The sequence below is a fragment of the Chinchilla lanigera genome, unplaced genomic scaffold (assembly GCF_000276665.1).
Source record: "Chinchilla lanigera isolate Chin_1 unplaced genomic scaffold, ChiLan1.0 scaffold00016, whole genome shotgun sequence".
Lineage (NCBI taxonomy): Eukaryota > Metazoa > Chordata > Mammalia > Rodentia > Chinchillidae > Chinchilla > Chinchilla lanigera.
In genome coordinates, this window is record NW_004955417.1 from 10,411,178 (window position 1) to 10,435,465 (window position 24,288).

A 24,288-nucleotide genomic window follows, 5' to 3' on the forward strand; every position below is an offset into this window, starting at 1 on the left:
AAAATTTCCCAAGGTAGCCTAGATTTCAGAATTACTAAGGGCTTTAAATTGTCTATTTTAAATGAGATCAAAACTAAAAGAAATTATCTTTAGAGGATGGAGAGGATGAAAAAAAGTCTCACTAAATAGAAAATACTGATAAAGGGATAGAACTTTATTTTTTAAAAAACAAAAATTCAGAAGTTGATAAGTATGTTAACTGAAATGGAAAATTTTTCAAGGGAGTTTGAAAGCAGATTTGAGTTAGAAGAATCAGTGAACTTGAAGCTAGATTCATTGATATTACTCACCCTAAAGTACAGAAAGAAAAAATAAAATGAATAAAACCTTAGAGACCGCTGGAACACCATCAGGCAACACACACATGCATAGTAAGAGTCCCAGGAGTAAAGGCAAAACTAAATGAGAAGAAAGTTTATTTGAACACAGACTGACAACAACTTCCCAGATTTGGGAAAACAGTAATCTACACATTCAAGAAGCTCAGAGAACTTCAAACAGGTTAAAGTGAGAGGCCTAATCCTAGACACATCATAATGAAATATTTGAAAAGCAAAGAGAGAACCTTGAAAGCAGCAAGAATCTTAAAACTGCAGACTCATCACATACCAGCGCTTCTCAATAAACTAACATCTGATTTTTCATTAAAGCCAGAAGGCAACAAAATTCCAAATGCCAAAAGAGAAAGGCTTTCAAGTAAGAATTGTAAATCCAACAAAACTATTCTTCAAAGTGAGGATGAAATTAACTATACTATGATCAGATAAAACCTTAGGACAAGACTGTTGCTGACAAAAATAACATTCTGCAGTGACACAGGATCAGTATACCAGGAAACCATAACAATTGTACATGTGCCTAGCAAGAGACTCCAAATTACATGAGACTGACAGAGTTGAAGGGAACACAAACAATTCAACAGTAACTGTTGAAGATTACAACTTCACTTTCAATAGTGTATAGAACAGAGAATCCACAAGGAAATACAATACTTCAATAACACTGTAAACCAAACAGAAGCTAACAGCCCGCTACAGAATAGTCCATCCAACAAAAGCCAATTATGCAGAACATTCTTCAGGGTAGATCTTATGTGAGGTCATAAACAAGTCTCAATAAATTTGAAAGGACTGGAGTCATATAAAAAATATGTGCTCTTACACAGTGAATTGAAATTTAAAATAATAGGATGAAATTTGAGTAATACACAAATATGTTCAAATAAGCCACATGCTCTACTAATCAACAGGTTGGAGAAGAAATTCAAATGGAAATTAAAGGAATACTGATATAAATGAAAATAAAAAACAGTATACATATGGGATGCAGATAAAGCAGTACTTAAAAGATCTATAGATATAAATGCTTATATTTAAAAAGAAGGATCTCAAATAAATATTTCACTTTAAGAAAGTAGACAAAGAGCCAGGTGTGGTGATGCATGCCTGTAATGTCAGCATTTGGGAGGCTGAGGCAGAAGGATTACTCTGAGGTCAAGGCCAACCCGGGCTACATAGTGAACTCAGAACCAGCCTGAACAACACAGTGAGATCCTGTCTCAAAAAAAAAAAAGAAAGAAAAGAAAAACAGGAAGGATAATCCAACCCCAAAGCAAGCAGGAGAAAGTAATAAGATTAAAGTGGAAATTACTAAAATAGATAATATGAAAGCAAAGGAGAAAAATCTAAATCAACAAAGCTAAGGTTGACTCTTTGAAACGATCAACACAATTGACAAATTTTCAGCTGTCCTGACCAAGATAAAAGTTATGACTCAAGTAAGAAAAATCAGGAAATAGAAAGCATATCACTCCTAATCTTTCAGAAATTAAAAAAAAAAAACACTTAAGAGACTATTATGAGCAATTATTTTCCCACAAACTAGACAACCTAGGAAAATAGGCAAATTCCTGGACAGACAAAAATACAAAAAGTGAATCAAGAATAATTTTTTTAAATGAATAGAACCTCAGCAAGAAAAAAAAAAAGGTGGACTAGCAATCAAAAAAATCTCACAAAGAAAAGGCTAGGACCAGAGGGCTTCACTGGTAAATTGTACCTAACATGCAATAGAGAATTGATATACCTTCCCAAATTTCTTCAAAAACTAGAAGATTAAGGAACACTTCCCAAACCATTTTTAGTCCAGTATTATGATGATAACCAGATCAGAAAAAGACAACTTCAGACCAATGTCTCTTATGAGTACAGACACTAAATTTCAATGAAATTCTAGCAAACTGAACACAGCAACATAAAAAGAATCATACACTAGACCCACGTGGAATTGACCTCAGGATGCAAGGTTCAAGATAGGAAAATCAATTAATATAATCTTTATTACTAGAACAAAGGACAAAAACCATGTGTATTTCAATTGAGGCAGAAAATTATTTGACAAAATCCAACATCCTTTCATAATAAAAATAATCAAGACACTAGGAGTAGAATGTAACTGCTCAGGCTGATAAATGACATCTACAAAAATCCACAGTTAATGTCATATTTACTGGCAAAAGACTAAAAGCTTTACCCATAAGAAAAAAACAAAACAAGGATGTCCAATCTTTTTTTTGCTTTTTGTTTTTTTCTGGTACCAGGGATTGAACTCACGACCTTGCACTTGCCAGGCAGGCGCTGTGCCACTGAGCTAAATCCCCAGCCCAAGGATGTCCAGTCTTGCCACTTCCACTGAACTATTATTGGAGAACCTAGCAAGAGGAGTTATTGAGAAAAACAAACAAAAGGCAACCCTTTTGAAAGAAAAAGTAAAACTACTTCCATTTGCTCAAGACATGATTTTATATATGGAAAATCCCAAGAAATCTTTTTTTAAAAAACTATTACAGCTAATAAGTTCTGGAAATTTGCAAAATAAAATATCAATATTGCCTATATCTGCTAGTCTGAACAACTACTTTGAAGATAACAATATGCAATATAACAACATTGTTAATTTCCTATCATCTTTTTTTAAAATTCTGTGTCATTTTTATTGTTTTATTTCTTATTTTTATTCTCTTTAAAATAAAAAGTATACCAATAAAATTAATTTTAAAAAATAAATGTCTTAAGATCCTTAACAAATATCCTTAATCTCCTTAATATTTACCTCTAATTAATACCCTTAATAAATAAATCTTGAAATCTAAATAAATCTTAATATCCCATGTTTACAGACTGGAAATTTTAGTATTGTTAAGAGGGCAATAATCCCAAATTGATCTGCGGCTTCAAAACAGTCACTATTAAGATTATAGCTGTTTTGCTTAAAGAATTAACAAGCTGATGCTATAATTCATACAGAAAAGAAAGAGATTCAGAATAGCCAAAACAATCATGGAAAAGAACAAAGTTGTAGGACTTAATACTAACCACACAAACCACAGTGAAGACAGTGTAACACTTAAGATAGACAAGTAAATCAAAGAATTAGCAGGGGTTCAGAAACAAATCTTTACATTTATGGCCAACTGGTTTCTGCAAGGGTGGTAAGATAATGGGGAAAGAATAATGATTTCCAAAAAATGGTTCTGAGACAACTGAATATCTGCATGCAAAAGATGAACTGGACCCCTGCCCTCACACCATACATAACATAAACCTCCATGGTCTTAGAGAAGGCTACAGTTTCTTAGCTATGACACCAAAAGCACAAAGAAAAAATAAATGGGCCTTCATAAAATTAGAAGTATTTTTGTTTCAAAGGCCACTATCAAGAAAATTTTAAAAAGTAACCTAAAAATTGTGAGAAAATACTTATTAATGATATATTTCCAAAGGGAGGATTTACAAGAAGAATATCTAAAGAACTCTTACAACAATAAAAAGACAAACAATCCAATTAAATAATAGGAAAAATATTTGAGTAGGCATTTAACCAGAGAATATAGAGAGTGAGCCAAGAGGCACATGAAAAGATCAACACTACTAGTTATTAGGGAAATCCAAAGCAAAGGTACAAATAAATACCACTTCATAAACACTCGGATAGCTATAATAAAAAAGATAATAAATGTTGAAGATACTTAAAAATTGGAACTCTTATACAATGCTGATAGAAATGTAAAAGACCCAGGCATGATGGTGCATGCCAGTAATCCCAGCACTCTCGGGGAGCTGAGGTAGGAGGATCAAAATTTCAAGCCCAGCACGGGCAACTTAACAACTTAGCAAGAACCTGTCCCCCAAAAAAATGTCTAAAGGGAGGGTGAGGTGGGGCCTGGAGATGTGGCTCAGTAGACAGTGCCTGGGTTTAATCCCCAGTATCACAGAAAGAAAGGAAGCAAAAGACGGGAAGGAAGGGTGGAGGGAAGACCTGTCCTCTTTGGTGGCACCTTTCACGTGTCCTCATAAAGGCTCCTTTAAGCCTTTTTTAGAAGGGCACTAATCTTATCTATGCGGACTCTGCCTGCATGACCTAAAGCCTCTGCCTCTTCATACTGTGACATAGAGGGCTAGGTTTCAACATGAGAATCTGCAGGACATCAGCGTTCAGACCCCAGCATGCCCTTTGCCTTACTTAGAGCAGGCCCATCACCTCTGACCGGACTACTGAAAAGTCCATCAAGACCCCTCCTGCCTTCGGCCTTATCCCCTTGAACCCGTGCTCATCATGATCAGAGTAGGCTCCTACTGATCTACTTAGAGCAGTCCTTGTTGAAGCCCTCCAATGGCACCCAGCAGTCTATCCAGCAAGAAGGGCTGGCCAGCTTGTACTGATCTCAGCAAGGGTGCAGGCCTTTGACCATGCACTGTCTCCTATCCTCAACCCCAACAATGCTTCCCTTATACTCTAGTCAGCGCCTGCCCCCTGCGCTGAGTTCCTGCCCAGCTCTCAGCACCTGTCAGTTCAGGGTTTGACAAAACCTTGTTGTTACCCACGCTATCCTCACTGAAAACCAGCAGCTCTTACATTGCGAGCACTCTTGTTACCAACACAGAATGAGAATGTAAGATGGTGTGGCTGTTACTTGCTCAGTGTGGCCATTCTACGATGAATATTTTTTAAAAACATCTGCACACAATAAACATGTACAGCTTTTGTAAATTTAAAAAGCAAATAGACCCAGTTCCTCTTTCTTTGCCTGGCCTTTGGCCCCCAAACTCCCATCAGAATCTTTGGTGCACGTGTTGGTTTCCTTGTTAGCTTTCACCTTTGGACCCCGTGTCCCTGCCGCCCAGGGTAGAGCTTCCTGCACATGGGCTGCTCTGTTTGTGGTTTAAAACAATGCAGTGTGAAAATGAAGTTCGTGCCAGCTTGTGAAGTGCAGTACACAAATGAAAGAAAGAAAACATGTCGGAGAGAACCTACAACCAAGCACTCCTGGCAGGGCAGAGAAGACGTCAAGGAGGAGGTCATCTCTCCTGGGAGCCTGGCCTCTTCCTGGCCCCCTCCAGTTGTGGCCCCAGGGGTCTTTTCCGAAAGGAAATCGGAATCAGGGCCCTCCTTTGGGGGAAAGCGCAGCACCTCAGGAGGCAGGGCCTTCTGGTCTCGGCAGCCTCCTCTCCCACCTTCTCCTGGCTCTGTCCGGCCCAGCCAGGCGGCCTTCTGGCAGTCCACAGCCCCCTCCCAGCATGGGGCAGCTGTCCCTGCTGTGTCTTTCAACATTCTTCTCTCCTTCCTGTCAGCCCTCAGCTCTCAATGTGTTCGCTGTCTATTCAGTGCCTGACCTCTCTGGCCAGAGAGGCCGAGAAGAGCCCTCTAACACTCCGCCTGGCCCTGCTGAATAACCAGATGTGCATGTGCAGCTGCCACTCCCACCTGTGCTCATTTGGTACCAAGTGGGAGGAGGGACCTGAGGCGGCTCACAGCCTTCCCTCTAGGGGCCATCCACAAGACAGACGCGCAGTGCTCGATGGCAGCATCTACCTTAGAAGATCGACTAGGAACCCTGTGTTGTTCTCTGGTGCTTGGCACAGGGAGGGACAATGAGTACCCCCAGAGGCTCATGAGGGCTCCTCCACCCTCTTGGGCCAAGCAGCTTCCAGCGGGGATGTCAGGTAAATGCAGCGGATGTTTCCTTTCTCATTACACTCCAGCATTTTTCCAGGGCCCTTCATAGCTGAAGTCCCTCATCCACCTGCAGCCCACCCTTCCACCTGATGCGTTCCCAGTCATGTAACGGATAAGAGGACCACTTCCTCTCATGCCTTGGCCATCCCGTCAGTGAGGGCCAGGCCTGGGCTCAGAGCTGGCAGTGAGGAAAAGGGAGATCTTTGTCCACACAGAGGGGCCCATCCAGCACTGGCTCCAGAGAAGCCCCACCTTCCAACACTTCATAAGGAAGCTCATTGAGCAGACAGCCTTCCATATAGGGGCCCTTTCCACTCCAGGGCAGACAGATACCAGGCTCCCTGTACAGGATAGGATGGAAGCCCTGGCCTCACAATGATTGAGGAAGTCCGGACGTGGACATCCAGTGTGACTCAGGGTAGGGTACCACCCGCCTGTGTTTAACTTAGCCTCTGAGATCATCTTTGATGCGTAGATTCGCCATGCTTCTATTTTATTTCCCATTGCACAATATAGAAGGGAGTAAAAGTCCACTCACATTCTGAGAAATCACGATGACAGGGATCAAGGGTAGCCTTTACCTGGTAGATGACTTGACTTGATTCTTGGCCTTCGTAAATGGAAAATGTCATGGGCTTCAGGGGTCCACTAAATTTCCCGTCTTGACCATTTCCCACTGTCTGTTAACAAAGAGAGAGAAAAATTAGCATCTATTATAAATGTATGTGAGTCACTTGCTGACTTTTTGAGAGCTTCTAGAAACTATCCACGAAAGACAGGATTCCAGCATAGCTGAAAACAGAAAATGTGGTCAAACAGACAGAAAGGGATCTAAAATTTGTTAAAGGACTACCATGTGGGAAGAGTTTCCTTGGCTTCCACTGGTTTTGTTTCTTTTTTTTCACTTAGCCACCAAGAACCCCTTTGGGAAAGATATTAGCACCTCAACATTACGATGAGGCCTAAGCCGTGCAGCCCAGAATAAACTACAGAAGTGGGGGTAGCACACACACTTTGCCCCACTGAGCCACATTCTAAATTCTACAGGGTTTTAGATCAGCTTCTTAAAACATCTCTTGCCACTGTTATTTTATGAGGACATTCACGGCAAATTCCCAACACTCTGGTGTGTTCACAGTCACCTCAAGGACAGTTGAATTTATGGGGGAGGGGGTGTTTAGTACAATGCTTACTTGGCCCATAGTTAATATGGTAAATTTTGGTCAAATATGAATCTGAATTTGAACTGAAACCAAGAAAATCTTGCTACTCTAATATGTAATACTTCGTAGTCACTTAGAAAAAACAAGAAAATCACACAACGTTTATTTCTTTCAAGCAGGTACCATACAATGGTTCTAAAATCCAAAGACTAGAAAGCCAAGCCACCTCTGCAGTCACTGAAATCAGACTGGGAAACAGTAGCAGCAGGTGAGACAGTAAGAAGAATTTGGTCCTGGCAAATTAGTATGAGGCTCTAAGCACATTTAACCCTGTGTACAAGCCCACTAGAGAAAAGTTCTACCATTAGCCCCATTTCACAGGTAATGAAACTAAGATGTAGAGAATTGACCAGGTCAGGGGTGGAGGAAGGAATCAAATCTGGAACTCTGCAACTTTCCCTCTCAGTCGCTATATACCATTGTCCACCAGAAGGTGCAAACGTGGTCAAGACAACCTAGAGGGAAAGGCTAGCACAGTGGGAATGTGCTCTGGGGTATGACTCCCACCATGCCCAACCCTGGAGATAGGCGCATTCAGCAGCAGCCCTGCCGACTCCATCACCCCACACCATGATAGTGATGCTGCCCTTAAAGGAAGATACAAGGCAGAATAAAGCCGGGGCATGGAGCCAGCCATATACCATGGAGAGATGCCCTCTAGGACCAGGGACCTCGTGTCTCAGGCCAGATGCTGGCCAGGCCTCCTGTCTTTCCTGGGTAGTTCTTTGGATCTCCCATTTGTGATGGGAACCAGGGGCGAGTTAAATTAGAATCAGAAGCATAAGGGCAATTTGATGGACAAGTGAAACCAACAAGGTAAGAACCAGCTGGACAAAAGACAATTTGTTTCCACTTATGCTTAGTGAAAGCAAGTACACGCAGGCCATATAACCTGATGCCGGCTGGGGGTCACCTAAAACAGCCAGTATGTGAGTGCAGGGGGAGAGGTCCCATACGATGTCTCTCCCTTGGCTGAATCTTGACTAAGTTGATACTGTTATCTGGTAAAAGCCAGTAACAAAAACAGAGAGCTTTGAATGTGATCTCTGCATCAGAGTTCTGGCTGCTACTCCAAAGAGCTGTGCCTGGGTCACTGCTTTGCTGCCTCCCACCATGGAGGCCGGGAAGCCCAATCAGCTCCTTCCCAAGCTCCCTTGCAGTAGAATGGTGACCAGGTCACCTATTTCTGATTCACAAAAGAAGAGGGAAGTCTGCAGAGCACGGAGGGGTTGGGGGTGTCAGACTTGTGTTTTCTTGTTGAAAAGGGACAGATGTGGCTGGCATCGTCCTTCTCTGTGTCCTTCTGGCCAAGACAATGGACCTCACATCTGTAGCTGGTGCAGCTACCATCAACCATGAGAGAACAGAGCAATTCAGAAGATGGTAGGGCAAAGAGAAAGGAATTCAGGAGTCTGACAACCTCAAGACACTGCTGACCCTGCCCCTAATAGATCCCTTCGGACTTCCTGTTATTGGAGGAAAATAAACCTCTATTTATTTAAGAGACAAGTCAAATTTCCAGCTAATTTTAGCTAACAGCAGACTGTAACTCACAGACTTCTAGCCATCCCCTTTATCCTAGTTTGACTTCCTTTGGGAGCTCTTTTTTCCATCTGCTTTTCCACATCTCATCCGCTTCCATTAACTCCTCTGGAAGGGGAAGCATAGGGGTTGGGTACAGATGTCCATATGCCACCATGATTGGCCCAACATAAGAACTGTGCTTTCTGCAGAGCTACTGCTCAATAGCAAACAACCTCCCTCATTTTGTGCCCAGAGAGGTCAACTTTGCAGGTGATCACAACATCAGCCAGGAACCCCAAAAATGAGGCTGTGTTTTTCCTATGGAGACAAGCTGGTTCACCCATAGGAAAGGTGTGTCAGGTTGCCGTTCCAGGGTTCAAAGTTGCATCCTCATATCAGGGTAGTAAATCTCTCTTCCTGCCCGTTGATATGGCTATTGGGGCCATAAAGATTTCAAAATGCATGTGCGCCCTCTGAGTCATCAAGCCACACCAACAGGACTGAGAAGGATGGTGTGGTAGAAACTGGAAAAGAACACCTTTCAGCCAGGAACAAAAACGGACGCCGCCTTCTCACACAGGAAGCATATGAGCCCAGTAATAGCAAAGTATTGAGTGATCTCCCTCCCTGTCACTGTTGTTTCCCAGTATAGGTCCATAATCATGTATTTCATTTCTACCCTGTTCATGGTACTTGCTAGGGGCTAACTCTGCAAAGGTGACTAAAACACAGCCCCTTCATCGTAGAGCTTAGGGTCCATACGAGCGCAGACACCGAACATTTAAAATGCTGCAGTGAGACCTTTAGAATATTTGTTGTGCTCTGGGAGTGTGCCAGTCACTGATCTAAGAACTTTATAAATGCATTATCTCATTTAATTGCAACAACATCCCATAAATCAAGTACCATTATCAGGCCCATTTCAAAGGGGAAAAATTGAGTTTTAAATCTTATATGACTCAGTCAAGTTCCTATCCCTAGTAAGTGGCAGCAACAAGTTTGAACCCAGGACTGACTTCATGACCGCCCCACGATAATGTAGGTAGGAAAGGACATTTTGAGGACATAGGTAAAAAGGCAGGGCCAAATGGGATGTCCGACCCAGCCCTTCCATGAGCCCAAGGACAAGCTTTGCACCCATGGGCTATGAGGACACACGTGGTCCATGAAGTCTAAATTGCAGTTCCCACCCCAGGAAGAAGGCTCTTAAGGTTTCACAAGTTTGATGATATTTCACTCTCTAAAAAATCTTGAACTATATGGGCTCTATGGGGATTTTCTAGGGCTTGGTATATTAGTTTTGGATCCCAAAAGAAAGGAAACAAGATGGAAATCATGAGGATTTAGGAGTTTCCTTCTAGGGAAAAAGCAAATACATCTCCATAACCTTCCTTTATTACACAAAAAAATTGGGGCAACTTTGCAAACCTCAGGAGCTTCATGGATAGAGCAAGGATGCACTCTGCCCTCCACCCAGCCTGGGACTCTAGTTCCCATCCAGATCCAAGCCCTGGAAGCGTCTCGGTCAATAGCGTTGACTCAACAAATGACTGAAGACAAATTTAACCAAAAAACCCATTTGTGTGGGGAAAATACACAAGAGTTAAAAACTGGGAAAATCATTTCTCTTGATGTGTTTTTGTAGTAAATCTTCATGGTCAAAATAAAAAAGTCAAGATTAAAGGATAAAGGCTAATACGTGTATCAGTATAATTTCTTTCCAGATTCCCTAAGATATCCATGAAGAACGTATTTGTCTTAAACTTTGCTCATTAAGTGGTGCTGGCGTGTAAGAGCTGAGGAAAAAGTGTCTGCTCCAGTTGAAGGCCAGACATGAGATTTGTAGCTGTTTCATTGGAAAGAGAACATCAGAACACAGTGTCCATTCTATACAACAATATAATTTTCATAGGTCACCTTTTTTTTTAAGTAATGAAAACCATTCTTTCCCTGGTACACAGCAGGAGGAGGACAGAAAATAAGCACCAACACATACTCTCTTCTCTTACCAAATAAAGTATAAGCAGACACAGGGAGTGAGGACGGGCTGGAGTCATCTTGCTATTCTTGCTCAAACTCCTGTGAATAAACCAAAGATAAAGGGGATTAGTGGCCAGTCTGTTAAAAGCATGTCTCTGCAACCAGTAAGAATCACTCAGTGATATCCAATTACAAACCTAGTCACATGGGATTGGTACAGGCCAGCTTTGCTCCATGAGCATCAGCCTGGCCTTCCAGAATCTTCCTGATCCCTCATCGATAGCAAGGCCTAAGTCAACATCACCAAAGGAATCTCTGTAAATTCACCTCTTCAACTGCTTCCTTCCACTGTAACTTTCACTTAAGATCTCAAACAATCAGGAGTAAGTATTATTTTCTGGCTTTTTTGTTCTGTTTTTATAAATAATTTTCACTTGTTTTATGGGTAGGGAAGATATGTTTTGGCAAATGCCAGGATAACTAAGTAAAAAACATTTAGTGGCTCTAATTCAGAGCTACAAATATATTAATTCCCAAAGGGGAAAGAATCCACAAATGTTCATGATCCTTCATTAAAAAGACCTCACCAGCTGCCTCTTTGGCCTTTTTAATATTGTTATGGGACCGGTACAATACACATAAGGAAAGATTGTATTATATAATCCTCCAAAAGGGACCAAATGAGAATTTCAACTCTGCCCACATTATCTTCAGTTCAAAACTTCCTATTTCTTAAAAATTATAATGTTCACTGTGAGACTTATCATGACTCAGTTTAAAAAGTGAGGTAAATTTTTGGGTTTTTTTTTTTTTGTCTTTTTTTTTCCAGTACCGGGAATCGAACGCAAGACCTTGAGTTTGTCGGGCAGGTGCTGTGCCGCTGAGCTAAATCCCCAAGCCCAAAGTGAGGTAAATTTTCCATATGGCCTATAAAGCATTGTTGCTGCTTATATCATAATACTGAACTGCTTTTTTAAAAACCAAGGACGCAAAAATTATTCATTTCACTAAAATCCCAACCACTTATTACTTTAGGGATTATGGATGATCCTGGTTTAATTCATCTTTTAAATTTTTTTTTCCACATAAAACATATTATATCATCGGTATGGGAAATGGCTACTAAAATTCTAGCCACTCTAAAAATTTAGACCCTGAAATTTTTAGTTGCTTTATGTTTGCATAACTGTTATCTGAACTTTACAAAGATGAAAGAGCTATCCCGTTTCAGCCTCATAAATGCCATGGTAGATAAAGAAATAAGAGTCACCGGGAGGTACTTTGCAAAGAAACCTTTAGAAAGGCCCTAACAGAGTGGTGCAGAAAGTGATTCAGAGCCACACATCTGGGCTGGGACCAGTTCTACGTTAGCTAAGGGAGTGCAACTTTGTTGTTGTTGTTGTTTTGGTTTTTCTCCGGTACCGGGAACCGAACTCACGACCTTGCGCTTGCCAGGCAGGCGCTTTGCCGCTGAGCTAAATCCCCAGCCCCTAAGGGAGTGCAACTTTATCACTCTGTCCCTGTTTCCTTATGTGGAAAATACCTGGAAATTGCTCAGTAATAAATGTATGCTCTTATGATTTTCTCACAGATACAATGAGTTAGGAATTTCCCAACTTTATAGATAAGGAAATTCAGGTTCAAATTAAGCAGTTTGCCTAAAGACACATAGCTAAGAAGTGGCACTCAGAACTGTCGAGTGCAAACTCCAAAACATCTTTATGTAGTGTGAAAGCCATGTGGATATAGATGTAGGCATCAATAGAAAGATATATGTAAATATATAGCTTATATATGCTGAATTACTGCAAGCTTCCGTGGCTATTTTAGGGGAAACTGGGATTCAAATCCTTCTGGACTCGGATTCATGAATTAAAAATCAGCTTTGCCACAAAATTAATTTGGTCAACATGTCCTAATGCTATTTTAGAACTCATTACTGTGAAGCACAAAAAAGTTTGTTTGTTTGTTTTTTCTTGGCTGCTTATTTGATTTGGAAACAACATAAAAACAATAACAAGTACTCCCAGGCCCCAGCACATTGCAAGAGGAAATGCAACCGGCCCGGTGTATCCACAAGTCCCACATCCACAGATTCAGCCAACCATGGATTGAAAATATTCGGGCAGAGGGAAGAACACACCTTTACTGAGCATGTACAGGCTTTATTCTCTAAACAGTAACAACTACTTACGTAGCGTTTACATCGTATCAGGTATAAGCCTATGTGAGGATGTGTGTAGTTTATACGCAAACACCAGCCCATTTCATGTAAGGGACTTGGGCACCCATGAATTTTTATACCCTTGGAGGTCCTAGATCCAGTCCCTATGAATCCTGAAAAATGACTGTATATAAATGAATGAAGTGGTATTGTTATGTCCAAGTAGGTTTATTTTTATACTAACAAAATGTACATGATCAGCTATCAATCAATATTTGCGTAAAAGAAGTAAACAACAGACAGTTGGGTAAAACTACCCATGTGGGAATCTTTCTCAAACTCCTCAGCCTTAAAGATATCGCACTGCAGCTCCCAGCTCTACAGCCTTATCTGCCACTCCCTCCGATCACCCAGCCCGCCGCCCTCCCGGCGCCCTGCACCCCAGCTCCGCTCCGGGATCCGAACCTCAGCACTCGCCGCTCTGCCCGCCTGGTGTGGGCCTGGCCCAGACAAAATGGACACTGAGTATTTTCTCAATGAAGTTGGATCAGGACTGTGCTTCTTCACATCTGCTCCTGCTTCTCATAGCTTATCATCTAGCTCCAAATCATTTATCTAAAGAATATTGAATCAAGCTTTTTACATGTGCCAGATACTGTGCTAAGAACTGGGATACCAAATTAAAGATACCTTCATAGAGCTAACACCTAACTCCCACTTCTTTTTCTTTTTTTGAGACAGGATCGCCCTATGTAGCCGAGGATGGCCTCAAACTTATAGCGATCCTCCTGCCTCAGCCTCCCACGTGCTGAGATTACAGTCGGGTACCACCACACCTGGCCCCTACTTCTTTCATGAAATCTTCCTTCATTTCCAGCCAGAAGTCTCTTCCTGAAGCCCCCCCTTCCCATTTTTTATTACCACTCACTTACTCACTGGTTTATTGCTGCTACTGAAAAATAAAATCCTTCACGGCAAGAGCTTAATTTAAAATTATTTTTAACCTCTCAAAGTTCTTCATATCTTATATATGTTAAGCCCTCAATACATGTTTGTTAAATTTTAATATATTCATAGCTATCTAACATGGACATCCTATTAATTTGTTCTCGTCTAGAAGAGTTTTCAGAATAAGCGAAGCATGTTAAAGGGAATTAATTCAAGATTTAAAGCAGCATTTGGATGCAAAATGTAATAATACATTTTTACTGTTGATGAAAAGAATTGTCCCTCTTAAGTACACTATCAGATTTTTGCTCTGTAAACAGTTGAGAAATGGCGGAAATACATCACCTTTCCTTGAACTGATCTTCATAGCACTTTTAAGCTTCCAAAGAAGAACAAGTTGAATGACAGAAACGCTAATAAAAATTAAATGAATGCTTTATTTGGTCAAATGTTCAGACAGACCATTGTCTGGAATGTTTTAGGAGAAATGTATTTATCCTTTATTTTGTCATGTACACTTAGTTTTACCACTCAAAGTGTATTTCTAGTGGAAAACAGAAGTAATTTCTTTCCACTCTCATGTGTAAAATGCCATGATGTATTTAAGGACAAATCTACCACACCACGCTGTGGTGAGGAGCGTAGACGAGAATTAGTCGGACTGGTTTGGGTCCTATTCTAACACCTTGTGGCTCCATTTACTTTTCTGTAGAGAAGGAATGACTTTAGTACCCACATTTGAGAGTCATGGGACCCAGTGAGTTAATATTGGGGACAGTGTTTGTCAAATAAAAATTCATTCTGCAACCCAAATCTGCTTGGTCCAAACTCTAAACATGATGCTACAGTCCATCTCCCTCCTCCCTGCCCACCTTCCACCAGCCCTATGTGGAGACCATTCAAGGAAATTCCACGGCAACAAGTTCCTTGTAGTCAAATGAAGTGGGAGGCAGAGCCTTGCCCAAATGATTCAGAGCAAACCACACCAGTGCTAGGATTCCACCCAACAAGGACTTTGTTCTCTCAAACAAGTCTTGCTTTTACTTCCTCTCTGCAGAGGCGGGATCCACTAATGAATATCATATGCTGGATCTTTATGGTGTGGACAGGAAGTCATCATTTGTAACTGAAATCACCTACAATAAGATAGGTCTCCTCACAACTACTGCTTGGAAAGGGTTTGAGAAGAACTGCAGATAGTTCAGTGACATTTTATCTAAACTGCCCAAAATAGTTGACTCAACCATCGGCTTGGAATTGTTGCTATTCGTCAGGGTCTCTTTCAGGTACAGGGACTAAATTCACACTGTTCCTATGGCAACTATCTGACAGGCCACGCATGCCCTTAGCAACACAGTTCAAAGGCAGCTTGCGCTACTCAAAAGGAGGAGCTTTGAAGAAAAGTATCCCAGCCATGTGGCTTCACCACACCTGTAAGACAATCCCGCCGCTACTTGCTTTACCATAGACCAGGGCTTAGAAATGTGGAGCCAGGGATGCTAGCCTTGCTCTCAAGTACAGATGGTTTCACTGCAGCCCAGAAAATGTGGAAATCCCTGTATGGCCCAATCTATGTCCAACCAGATCACAACACACAGGCAGCTAACAGTGAGTGCCGTGAACACGTGTGCCACGAGCAGGGCCAAGACTGCTAGTAAATGATGCCAGTGACTTCTCAGAACAACCCTATACTACCATCACCTGCCTCTCCAACAGGAAAAATCAGAATGTGAAGGTCAAGGGAGTTAAGAAACTTGCCCAAGGTCACACTGCTAGGCTATTTCCATGCCTGTGCTCTTAATTATAATATTCTTCTACCCCTGAAAAAAAAGAACACTCTTTCAGATAAAGTTAATATGTGATAAGATACCAAGTATTGCCTCATCCATTACATCTTTCCAAAAATTCAAACAAGCTTCATTTTGTTTTTTATTTCATGGTTGCTCTTCCTCTTCATACACTAACAAGACCTCACCCTCATTGCCCACTCATTTCCCCTCTAAGCTTCCTTGCAAGGGTCTCCCCTTTTTTCATTAAGTCAAGTGTCATAGGTTGAATTATGTACATCCAACCAAACTTATATGTTGGAGTCCTAACTCCCAAGTACCTCAGAATGTGACCTTATTTTGGCGTCTTAACAGAGGTAATAAAGATAAAAAGAAGTCTTTAGGGTGGACCCTTATTTCAATATGGTGGTGTCTTTATAGAAAGAGGACCTTTGGAGACGGACTTGTACACCAGAGAACCCCCCAGCAGCATGAAGCAGCCATCTACAAGCCCAGTAGAGGGCCTGGAGCAGATCCATCCTCATAGCCCTCACAGGGAACCAAGCCTACAGACGTCTTGATCTTGGACCTGTAACACAAGAACTGTGAGACAATCCATTTCTGTCATTTAAGTCACTCCTTCTGTGGTATTTCGTTATGGCAGCTCTAGCAAACTAATGCTTCAAACAACTCTGGTTTGGCTGTAAGGTACTGCCATGCCAGGACAGGGGTGGCCTGCAAGGGAGCTTTGCCCTGCCATTATACATACAGCAGTCACAGCATCCTCAGGGGAAAGGAGGGGGCAACTGAAGCTTGATTGATTCTCATGCCGGCTCCAATGCCCTCAAGAGGCCGTAAGACATTTTTAGAGGCTCTTGTCATTTCCACATTTATCTGAGTAAACACAGAGAATTTCTAGGTCCCACATTACCAAACCTACAAGTAACTCAACATGCAAACATTGCTTTCTGCACCCCCACCCCTGCCAAAAGCTGAGTGCTAGATAAGTTTTAAGTAGAGTCAATTCTCTCTTGCCCTGGCTTGTGTTTTGTTTTTGCTTTTTAAAGATGAGAGGAAAAGCAGGAAAGGGGAACAGGAAGGAGAACTAAGGGCTTTACACTACGGTAATTTATCTGATGCTAAGGTTGACCACACAGCTACAAAGAACAAAAAAGGTACAAGAGAGATGACTGCAAACTTTCTGTCTCAATACCATAGAGTGGTGAGGGCGGGAAAGGATGTGACTAAAATTCATAATACCGGGGCTGGGGATTTAGCTCAGCGGCAAAGCGCCTGCCTGGCAAGCGCAAGGTCGTGAGTTCGGTTCCCGGTACCGGAGAAAAACCAAAACCAAAAAAAAAAAAAAAAATTAAAATTCATAATACCATGAAGACGGAAGAGCAGCAAATATCCTCTGTGCCATTTATTTTGCATCTGCATTGTATACTGCCAGGAACCACATAAATTACAAGGCGAAGCTAGATATGAATAAAAATCAGATTAAAACCTGGCATTGTCATCAAGTAGCGTGGAGATCAATCACGCCCGTCTTTTTTGGTCTGACTCACAAATCACTGGCACTAATGACATCACTTAAGGGTTAGAAAACCACAGGAGCTGTTGACCAATTTGTACTTTTGACAAATTAAGGAGCCAATTAGAATGGCTTGTAACAAACTAGAAACGAGCAGACAGGCATAAAATCTGGGCTGCTGCTTCATTCAGAACAATTGCTCCGCCTGAGGAAGGAGTGGGCTGCCTGATGATCTGTTTTTTAAGAGTTGAGAAAGAAGAACGGGCGGGGAACCTCCACCCCATCAGCTACACACGTATAAACGTAAGCAATTCTTTCTGGCGCTGAATTTTACAGCATAGATACAGCCATCGTGGATACTCTGAAAAAATCTCGATTTACACATATGCAAAACTGGTGGTAATTATTCACTATTAGGTCTGTGACAAGGTAGATGAGCTCACAGGAGGATAAAGGACTCCCTGGAAGAACTTAAAACAAGATTAAATTTACATGACCGATTACAATATAAAATACTAGCATAATTATTCTTATCAAAGATTAATGAGTTCTAAGACATATTTTGAGAAATGCAGTCATGCTCATCCCCAGACTGAGCAAGGATGGGCTCGTGGTCTCACAGCAAGCAGCAGCCCCGAGTGGACGGATGCCTCCAATATGGGGTCAGACTGCCCCTGCCCCGTGTTCCCTGACATCTTACACAGGTAGCAGTGCCACTTCCACACTGAATGACCTCTGGTGGGCAGGCTCGTGCCTCAGAAACCTAGGAGGCAGGCCAGGCAAGGATTCTCTTTCCACCAAACCTAGCAGAACAGCCTCCTGAGAGCCTTCCCTGGCCTACAGAAGAACATGGGAAGCGCTACTTCTCAGAAAAGGTTGTGTAATTATTTTTGACAGAGTGTTTCATGTATTATCCAACATTTCTCCATGTATAATAAAGTGCACAGAGAGCACTTTGTCAAGATAGTAAGATCACACATTCTGGCCTTAGAAATTCAGTAGAAGGTAAATCTAAATCAGATTCCAACTCATACAATTTAGACATCGAAGCATTTAAAAAATAAAAAGCCACTTGCTGTAACACTAGCTCATTTACAAGGTGACCCTGAGGCAACAGTTGTAATGGCAAAAAAAAAATGTGCAGTCATGCCCAAGTACAGCGAGTTACCTCTGATTTCTGTAATTAAACCATAGGTGAGGGTAGGGATGCACAGAAGAGTAGAAAAATGAATTTAATTCTACCTAATACAGGCTGCCTACCACTATGAAATATCATGAATTCGTTTTTTATTGCAACTTTAAAGGAATAGCTTACATGCATTGAACACTTGCCAAGTTAAGCACTTTGGGGAACTTATTTCATTTAAACAATACAGCAACCTTATGATGTGGGGTCTGTGATCCTACAGGGCAGGACACTAAGCGTGAGAAATAGTGGAGGAAGGGGTGTGACTCTGAATGCAGAACTCAGGCACAGAAGCACCAGGCTCGAGAACCCCTCTGTGAAGAAGACATGTCATCTTTAAGCAGTCTAAAGGCACTGTCATTTTGATTCTCTTACCCAAGAACTATAAGTTCAAATATTTTAAATTAAAAACATGCTAAGAAATATTGACCCAGATATCATAGCTGAGAGAATTCAAGCTATAAGCCTTACACATGACTTTAAGAGACATTAAGTTTCCTTTGCACTATATCTATGCAACCATTAGGGTATAGCTTAGTCTGTTTCATAATGCTTACATAAAAAAGTAGCTCTGCTATAATTAATATTTCAGACCCTGGGTGAATATCTGCTGTAAGTCAGTATTTCTTGTACTTAAGTAAATATTTCTGTTTGTTCTCACAAGTAATAAACAGGTAAATGCATATTCCCCTAATCAATGAGTAGGCCTTAGAACAACTAGGCCCAAACTAAATTAGGCGCCAGAGATTTCTAGATGAATGCAATTTTATGCCAATAAATAAAACTATATATTTTCACCCATTTAAACCAGCATCCATACAAGCACTGGTTTCTTGGCCTTCAGAGGAAGAGCCTGTCAATGCCCAGCTTTCCTAACATAGAAAAAAAATTGAGGACATGTTCTCCTCCCCAGAAATTTTCTTTGACAGTTGAACAAGGATTTATATTCCCACCAGAATATATATTTTACCTTCTTAAGGGAAGGAAGAAGACACTGGAAATATAACTTTTACCTTGAACAACAATGAATTCTTTTTGCTTTTTTGCTTTTGTTTTAAGAGAATAATAAAAAAAGAACAATGGCAAAATATCAACAACACAGACAAAAACAAAACAAAGCAAAAACAATAAAAATGATACAGGGTTTCAGAAAAAAATGATAGGAATTAACAGTGACTGTTATATTACATATTTTATCTTCAACAAAGTTGCTCAGATTATCAGATATAAGAATGCAAGATTGATCAAACCATTAAAGAGAATAAAAAATAAAAATGAAAAAATTTAGAAGTGATACAGGGTTTCACTAGACAAGATGGTAGGAATTCACCAATGGTTGTTATATTGCTTGGCATTGTCTTCAAATCAGTTGCTCATATTAGCAGATATAAGCATGCAAAGTTGGTCAAAAAAATTAAGCATGAACTGTTCCTTTCAATAAACCATTAGACATCAGCAGTACAGTTATCCCAGTTATCCTTCTATTTTCTATATTTTTTCCCTTCCTTCTTTCTTTCTTTTTCCCCTTTCCCTCATCCCAGTTGCTCCTTCCTTTGAGCAGTTTCTTTCCCTTTCATAATATCTATTGTACATTTTGGGTTTTATTTACTCTTTCAAGTTCTTACACTAGCAATGAATTTTTTTTAGGGCTCTCCTTAGAGAGTTTCAAAGAGTCCCACCCCCACACTGCACCGACAGATTTATATGCGAGTCATTAGACGGGCTTTTAATTCTCTATTAAACCCCAAGAGTTTTATCATTTTCTTTTTATATTGCGGGATCCCTTTCCCTTTGCGTAGTATTAGTTGCTTTCTTGTGCAATGGAAGATGATGTTTTTGTGGCCTGACTGGTTTTTTCTTTTTCTTTTTTTTTAACAGAATGAACAGTAATTTCTCAATTTGATCTGCAATCATCCACATAAACTTTTTCATGGAAAAAGAGAGCTAAGATTCATTGACTATCTACCATATGCCAAGCAATGTAGTAAGGTCTTCACCTAGTTATCTAAATACTTCTCACAATTACGCAGTTAGACAAGTGATGTATGTTTTATAGATGAAAAAAAACTAAAGTTCAGAGAGCTAAAGCACTCTGCTCAGTGCCGCCAGCCCGGTAAATGAGGAATCTGGCCTGACCTGTCTGACCAACCCTGTGAACTCATAAACTACCTGCCCCATAATCCACCGTAAACCCTCACTCAGGAAAGACTCATTTTGTTTCCTGCCAGGAGCTGAACGTCATCCATTTTCCTGGTCATCTAAACAAGCACCTTCTTTCAAATAATGCTTCACTTTTACTTGCTATTTAAGTTTTTGAAAAAAAGTAAAGTCAGGAGAACATCAGAAATCACACTGCCCTTTCTGCTTGAAATCACAGAGGACATGCATCCCCTTCAAGTTATCACAGTAAAGAGAGAAAAAAATACAGACGCGAAGACTGGACCTTTGAAGTCTCCAATAAGCGATATGTGACTTAATATCTCAAAATAATCACTCATTAGCAAATGGTTTATCCACCAGCAAAACCAAACATAGCACCCAAAAGATGGGTGCCACACACACCAGCCGTCTTTTCCGGTTTGAAAACAGGTCTGGCTTTGTCTTTTATCCTTACTCGGTATTTTCTTTGAAAGGTTTCTTCTCCCTTTTGTAACTTCCTCCCTACCCTGTCCCAGACAGTCCAACAGACCCCAAGCAGAGTCGTGCTTTCTGAGTAGATAGAATGCTCAGCCTTTAGAGCCCACACCTGAGAGATGCCACACTTGGTGGGACTAACCCCAATTCCTAGAATACAAGAGCTCCAAAACACTATGAGCCCAGGCATTTTTATATTAATTACAAAGAATGGCTGAAATACGCGTTTAAACATCAGAAAACCCAATCTTTCTTTTTCAAATTCCACTCCCAAGTTGGGTCCAACCAAAGCTACTTCATAAAACTGATTTCTAAAACACAGACCAATAAAAAAGAACCGCAAAAAAAACTAACTTTGCTCCACAAGCAAAACGTCCCATGAAGACTAAATGTCTTTTCCCAACAGTGCTATATAGCCCACCTCAAGGAATCAATTTGTCCAGCAACTTAAGTATTCCCCCACCTAATTTGTCACTCCTGAAGAAATATGTTATCGACACAGTTAAGATCTTACCTTTCTACAAATGACAAAATGGTGATTCAAAATTACTTTCTTCCATTCAGTTACGGAGACACTTGTGGCAACTTGAGGATCTCCAGGTAAAGCTCCCTCTGCCCTGCTCTGGCTCTCAGTCCCTCCCTTCCCCTTCAGTCAAACATTAACCGCTAACATTTTTATTGATCTTTGGAACACACTGAGTATCATAAAAGGTATCATTACATTCATTCCAGGGAAGAAGTGTGTGTGTACCAGAAGAAGTTCCATTCACATCGAATGCATCTCCAAACAGGTTGCTGAAATGTTTTTAATATGAATGAGTAAATTACTACAGAACACAAGAAGAGTAGAAAAACTTTGTGTATACTCAACTACCTATCTCCAGAGTGTGAAGTCTATAACATCAAAGACAGCTTTGTTTAAATTATGCACACGCCAACACTTTACAGAGCCAGTGTCTACAAAGCAGACTTGGTCAACAAATGCCTATGTGGATTCCGCGACAAATTCAGAAGACACCAAGTGCAGGCATAGGATGCCCAGTCTGAAAAGTGATGTAAGTCGTTGATAACGAGCCACTGGAGACGTAAATGACTCCAGCGATATGATCGTTGCCCTTGCTTCTGAAATTCAAGAGTGCCCTTCAAAGTCTGCATGAACAACCAATAATACTCTTTCCCCAAAAAGCACAAGTTGTTGTGGTTGCTGTGGCTGTTTTTATCGTTTCCCCCACAATTCAGGGAATGAACTTACCTCAAAGCAAAGGTTTCTGTTCCCACTCAGCTCAAGTCAATACCTCTAGACTTCTGAAGTCAAAACCTCTTTTAGAGTCCTGATTCCTAAATTCAATTGCTTTAGCAGTCTCTGGTGAAGATGAGAACTGATGCCACTCTGGGGATCAGCTGGGCCCACTTTTCCCTCCTGAAGTTCGTTTCTGGGCTTCTCCCAAGCTGGGCTAGAATCTTCCTTTCCTTTTTGGTGCTTCCAGCCCAGTGCAAGTACAAGGAGCAATCTCTCCTCCCTGCTTCCCGGGTCCCATGAGAACCTTTCCTCCGTGCTCTAGGTCACTGATGAGAAGAGACCTTGTTCGTTGTGAGGACACAAAAAGTGAAACCAACCCATTGCACCTCAGTGGTCAGAACCCCCAAAGGAGCCGTGGGTCCAGGAAGGCCCTTCCCCTTTTCCCCCACAGCCAACACCCCTCAGTTTAAGGAAATGGGGTCAGCGAGGCTAAGCACTTCTCAAATTCTCACTACCTCTGTCCTCCCATTGCCTGAACATAAAATAACCCTGTTCTACAAAATCTACTCACTTCCACTTGCCGTGTTTCACTTCCTCAAATCAGTAGCATTCTTCTCATGGCATTGTTCTGAAATGGGTTTGCATCTTTTCTGGAAGCTTTCTAGCAATTATGTAAAAGTGATCTTAAATCTATATAAGGTTTTTAAGACAAAAGTGCATGTTTGTATCATTTTAGGTGTTTGTTAGTAACATACTTCCATGTTCGCGGCATATATCTATTAAAAAAAAAAGTTTTCTCAGTTAATCTTTAGGATATGTCTATGAACAGATTCCAGTGTAAAGATAGAACACAGAGGCGCAGAAATAGTTTACATGTTGCCCAAGTCTTACAACCTGTAATGACAAAATCACAACTCCATTTCTGGTGTGTTGTGAAGTGCAGGTAATTCACACAACTTTAAGCCTGCTAAATTACAGTCCCACAGGGACAAAGTTCCTCTGTGGGAGCCCCCTCTTGATGGGAGATGGCCACACTCCTACCTGTGCTGCCCTGTACATTTTATAACACTTTTAGCAGTGGCTTCTAACTCAGAGAATCAGGTGGATTTAACTCTGAAAAGGCCCAAATCACCTACCAGAGACTGGCACAGGTGACTGCACTTCAGAATTAGACTCTGTCCTGTACCCTCTGGGATAAAAGGTTCGCATGGTTCTCAGAGTTGTTTTATATTTGTTACCATGGGTGACATATTCTTCCAGATTAAACCCAAAGATGAAGGGCATGCAGATTTCAGGGTGAACACCACCATCTCTTAGGAGTTCACTTGCATGCAAAAGTAAGACATTGCTAGTTCAAAAGTTTAATGCTGAGTAATAGGGATAATAAGACAAATACAGTTGATAAATATTAATGGTTTTCTTTTTCAGAGCAATGAAGATAATTTTATGATGGAACTAAGTGATCAGTGAAAAAGACTTAGGAATATGGTTTTAATTAAACAGCTTCATGAGAGTAAAAATATTATAGTACTCTTATCCATAATAACATTTTAACTATTCTCCCAACATTGGCCCTAGAAAATATATAACTGATGTTTAATATATGGAGGAGGCTAGTTAACAAGGAATAAAGTCTGGATAGAAAAAAAATTTATGAATCCATGGAATTATTATTAAAATTCAAAGTATGTTACATTTCTATTAGTTTTATCTTTTAAAACTCAAGTGGAGCTGGGTGTGGTGGTACATGCCTGTAATCCCAGCACTCAGGAGGCTGAGACAGGAGTATCATTGTGAGTTCAAGACCAGCCTGGGCTACAAAGTGAGCTCAAGGCCAGCCTGAACTGCATAGTGAGACCCTGTCTCAAAAACACACACAAAAAAAGTGGAAATTATGAGTACTAATATTTTCCATTTTTCATGTACTTTTATTTAATATGATCTTCCATTACATTACATATGCATTTTAAGAACAATTTGTCATGAGTCTATCTACACACAAGCCTTACCTAACAGGATTACATGACATTTTTAAGTTATTTAGTATGTGTCCTACGCTTATTAACTTAATCAC

General features: G+C 40.8%; 1 protein-coding gene across 4 annotated transcripts in view; it reads right to left on the minus strand.

The window, feature by feature from the left end:
• Positions 1-24,288, minus strand: part of Cdh17 (cadherin 17, LI cadherin (liver-intestine)) — a 70,403-nt gene that overhangs the window by 40,572 nt on the left and 5,543 nt on the right. For 3 of the 4 annotated variants that reach the window (XM_013512690.1, XM_005381804.2, XM_005381802.2), the window contains exons 2-3: positions 10,772-10,841; positions 6,597-6,695 (exon numbers count right to left, since the gene is read on the minus strand). In XM_013512690.1, coding sequence (XP_013368144.1) covers positions 6,597-6,695; positions 10,772-10,841 — 169 coding nt within the window. Of the gene's footprint in view, positions 1-6,596; positions 6,696-10,771; positions 10,842-22,226; positions 22,556-24,288 lie in introns of those variants that run through there. The other variant, XM_005381803.2, reaches the window with a different exon arrangement.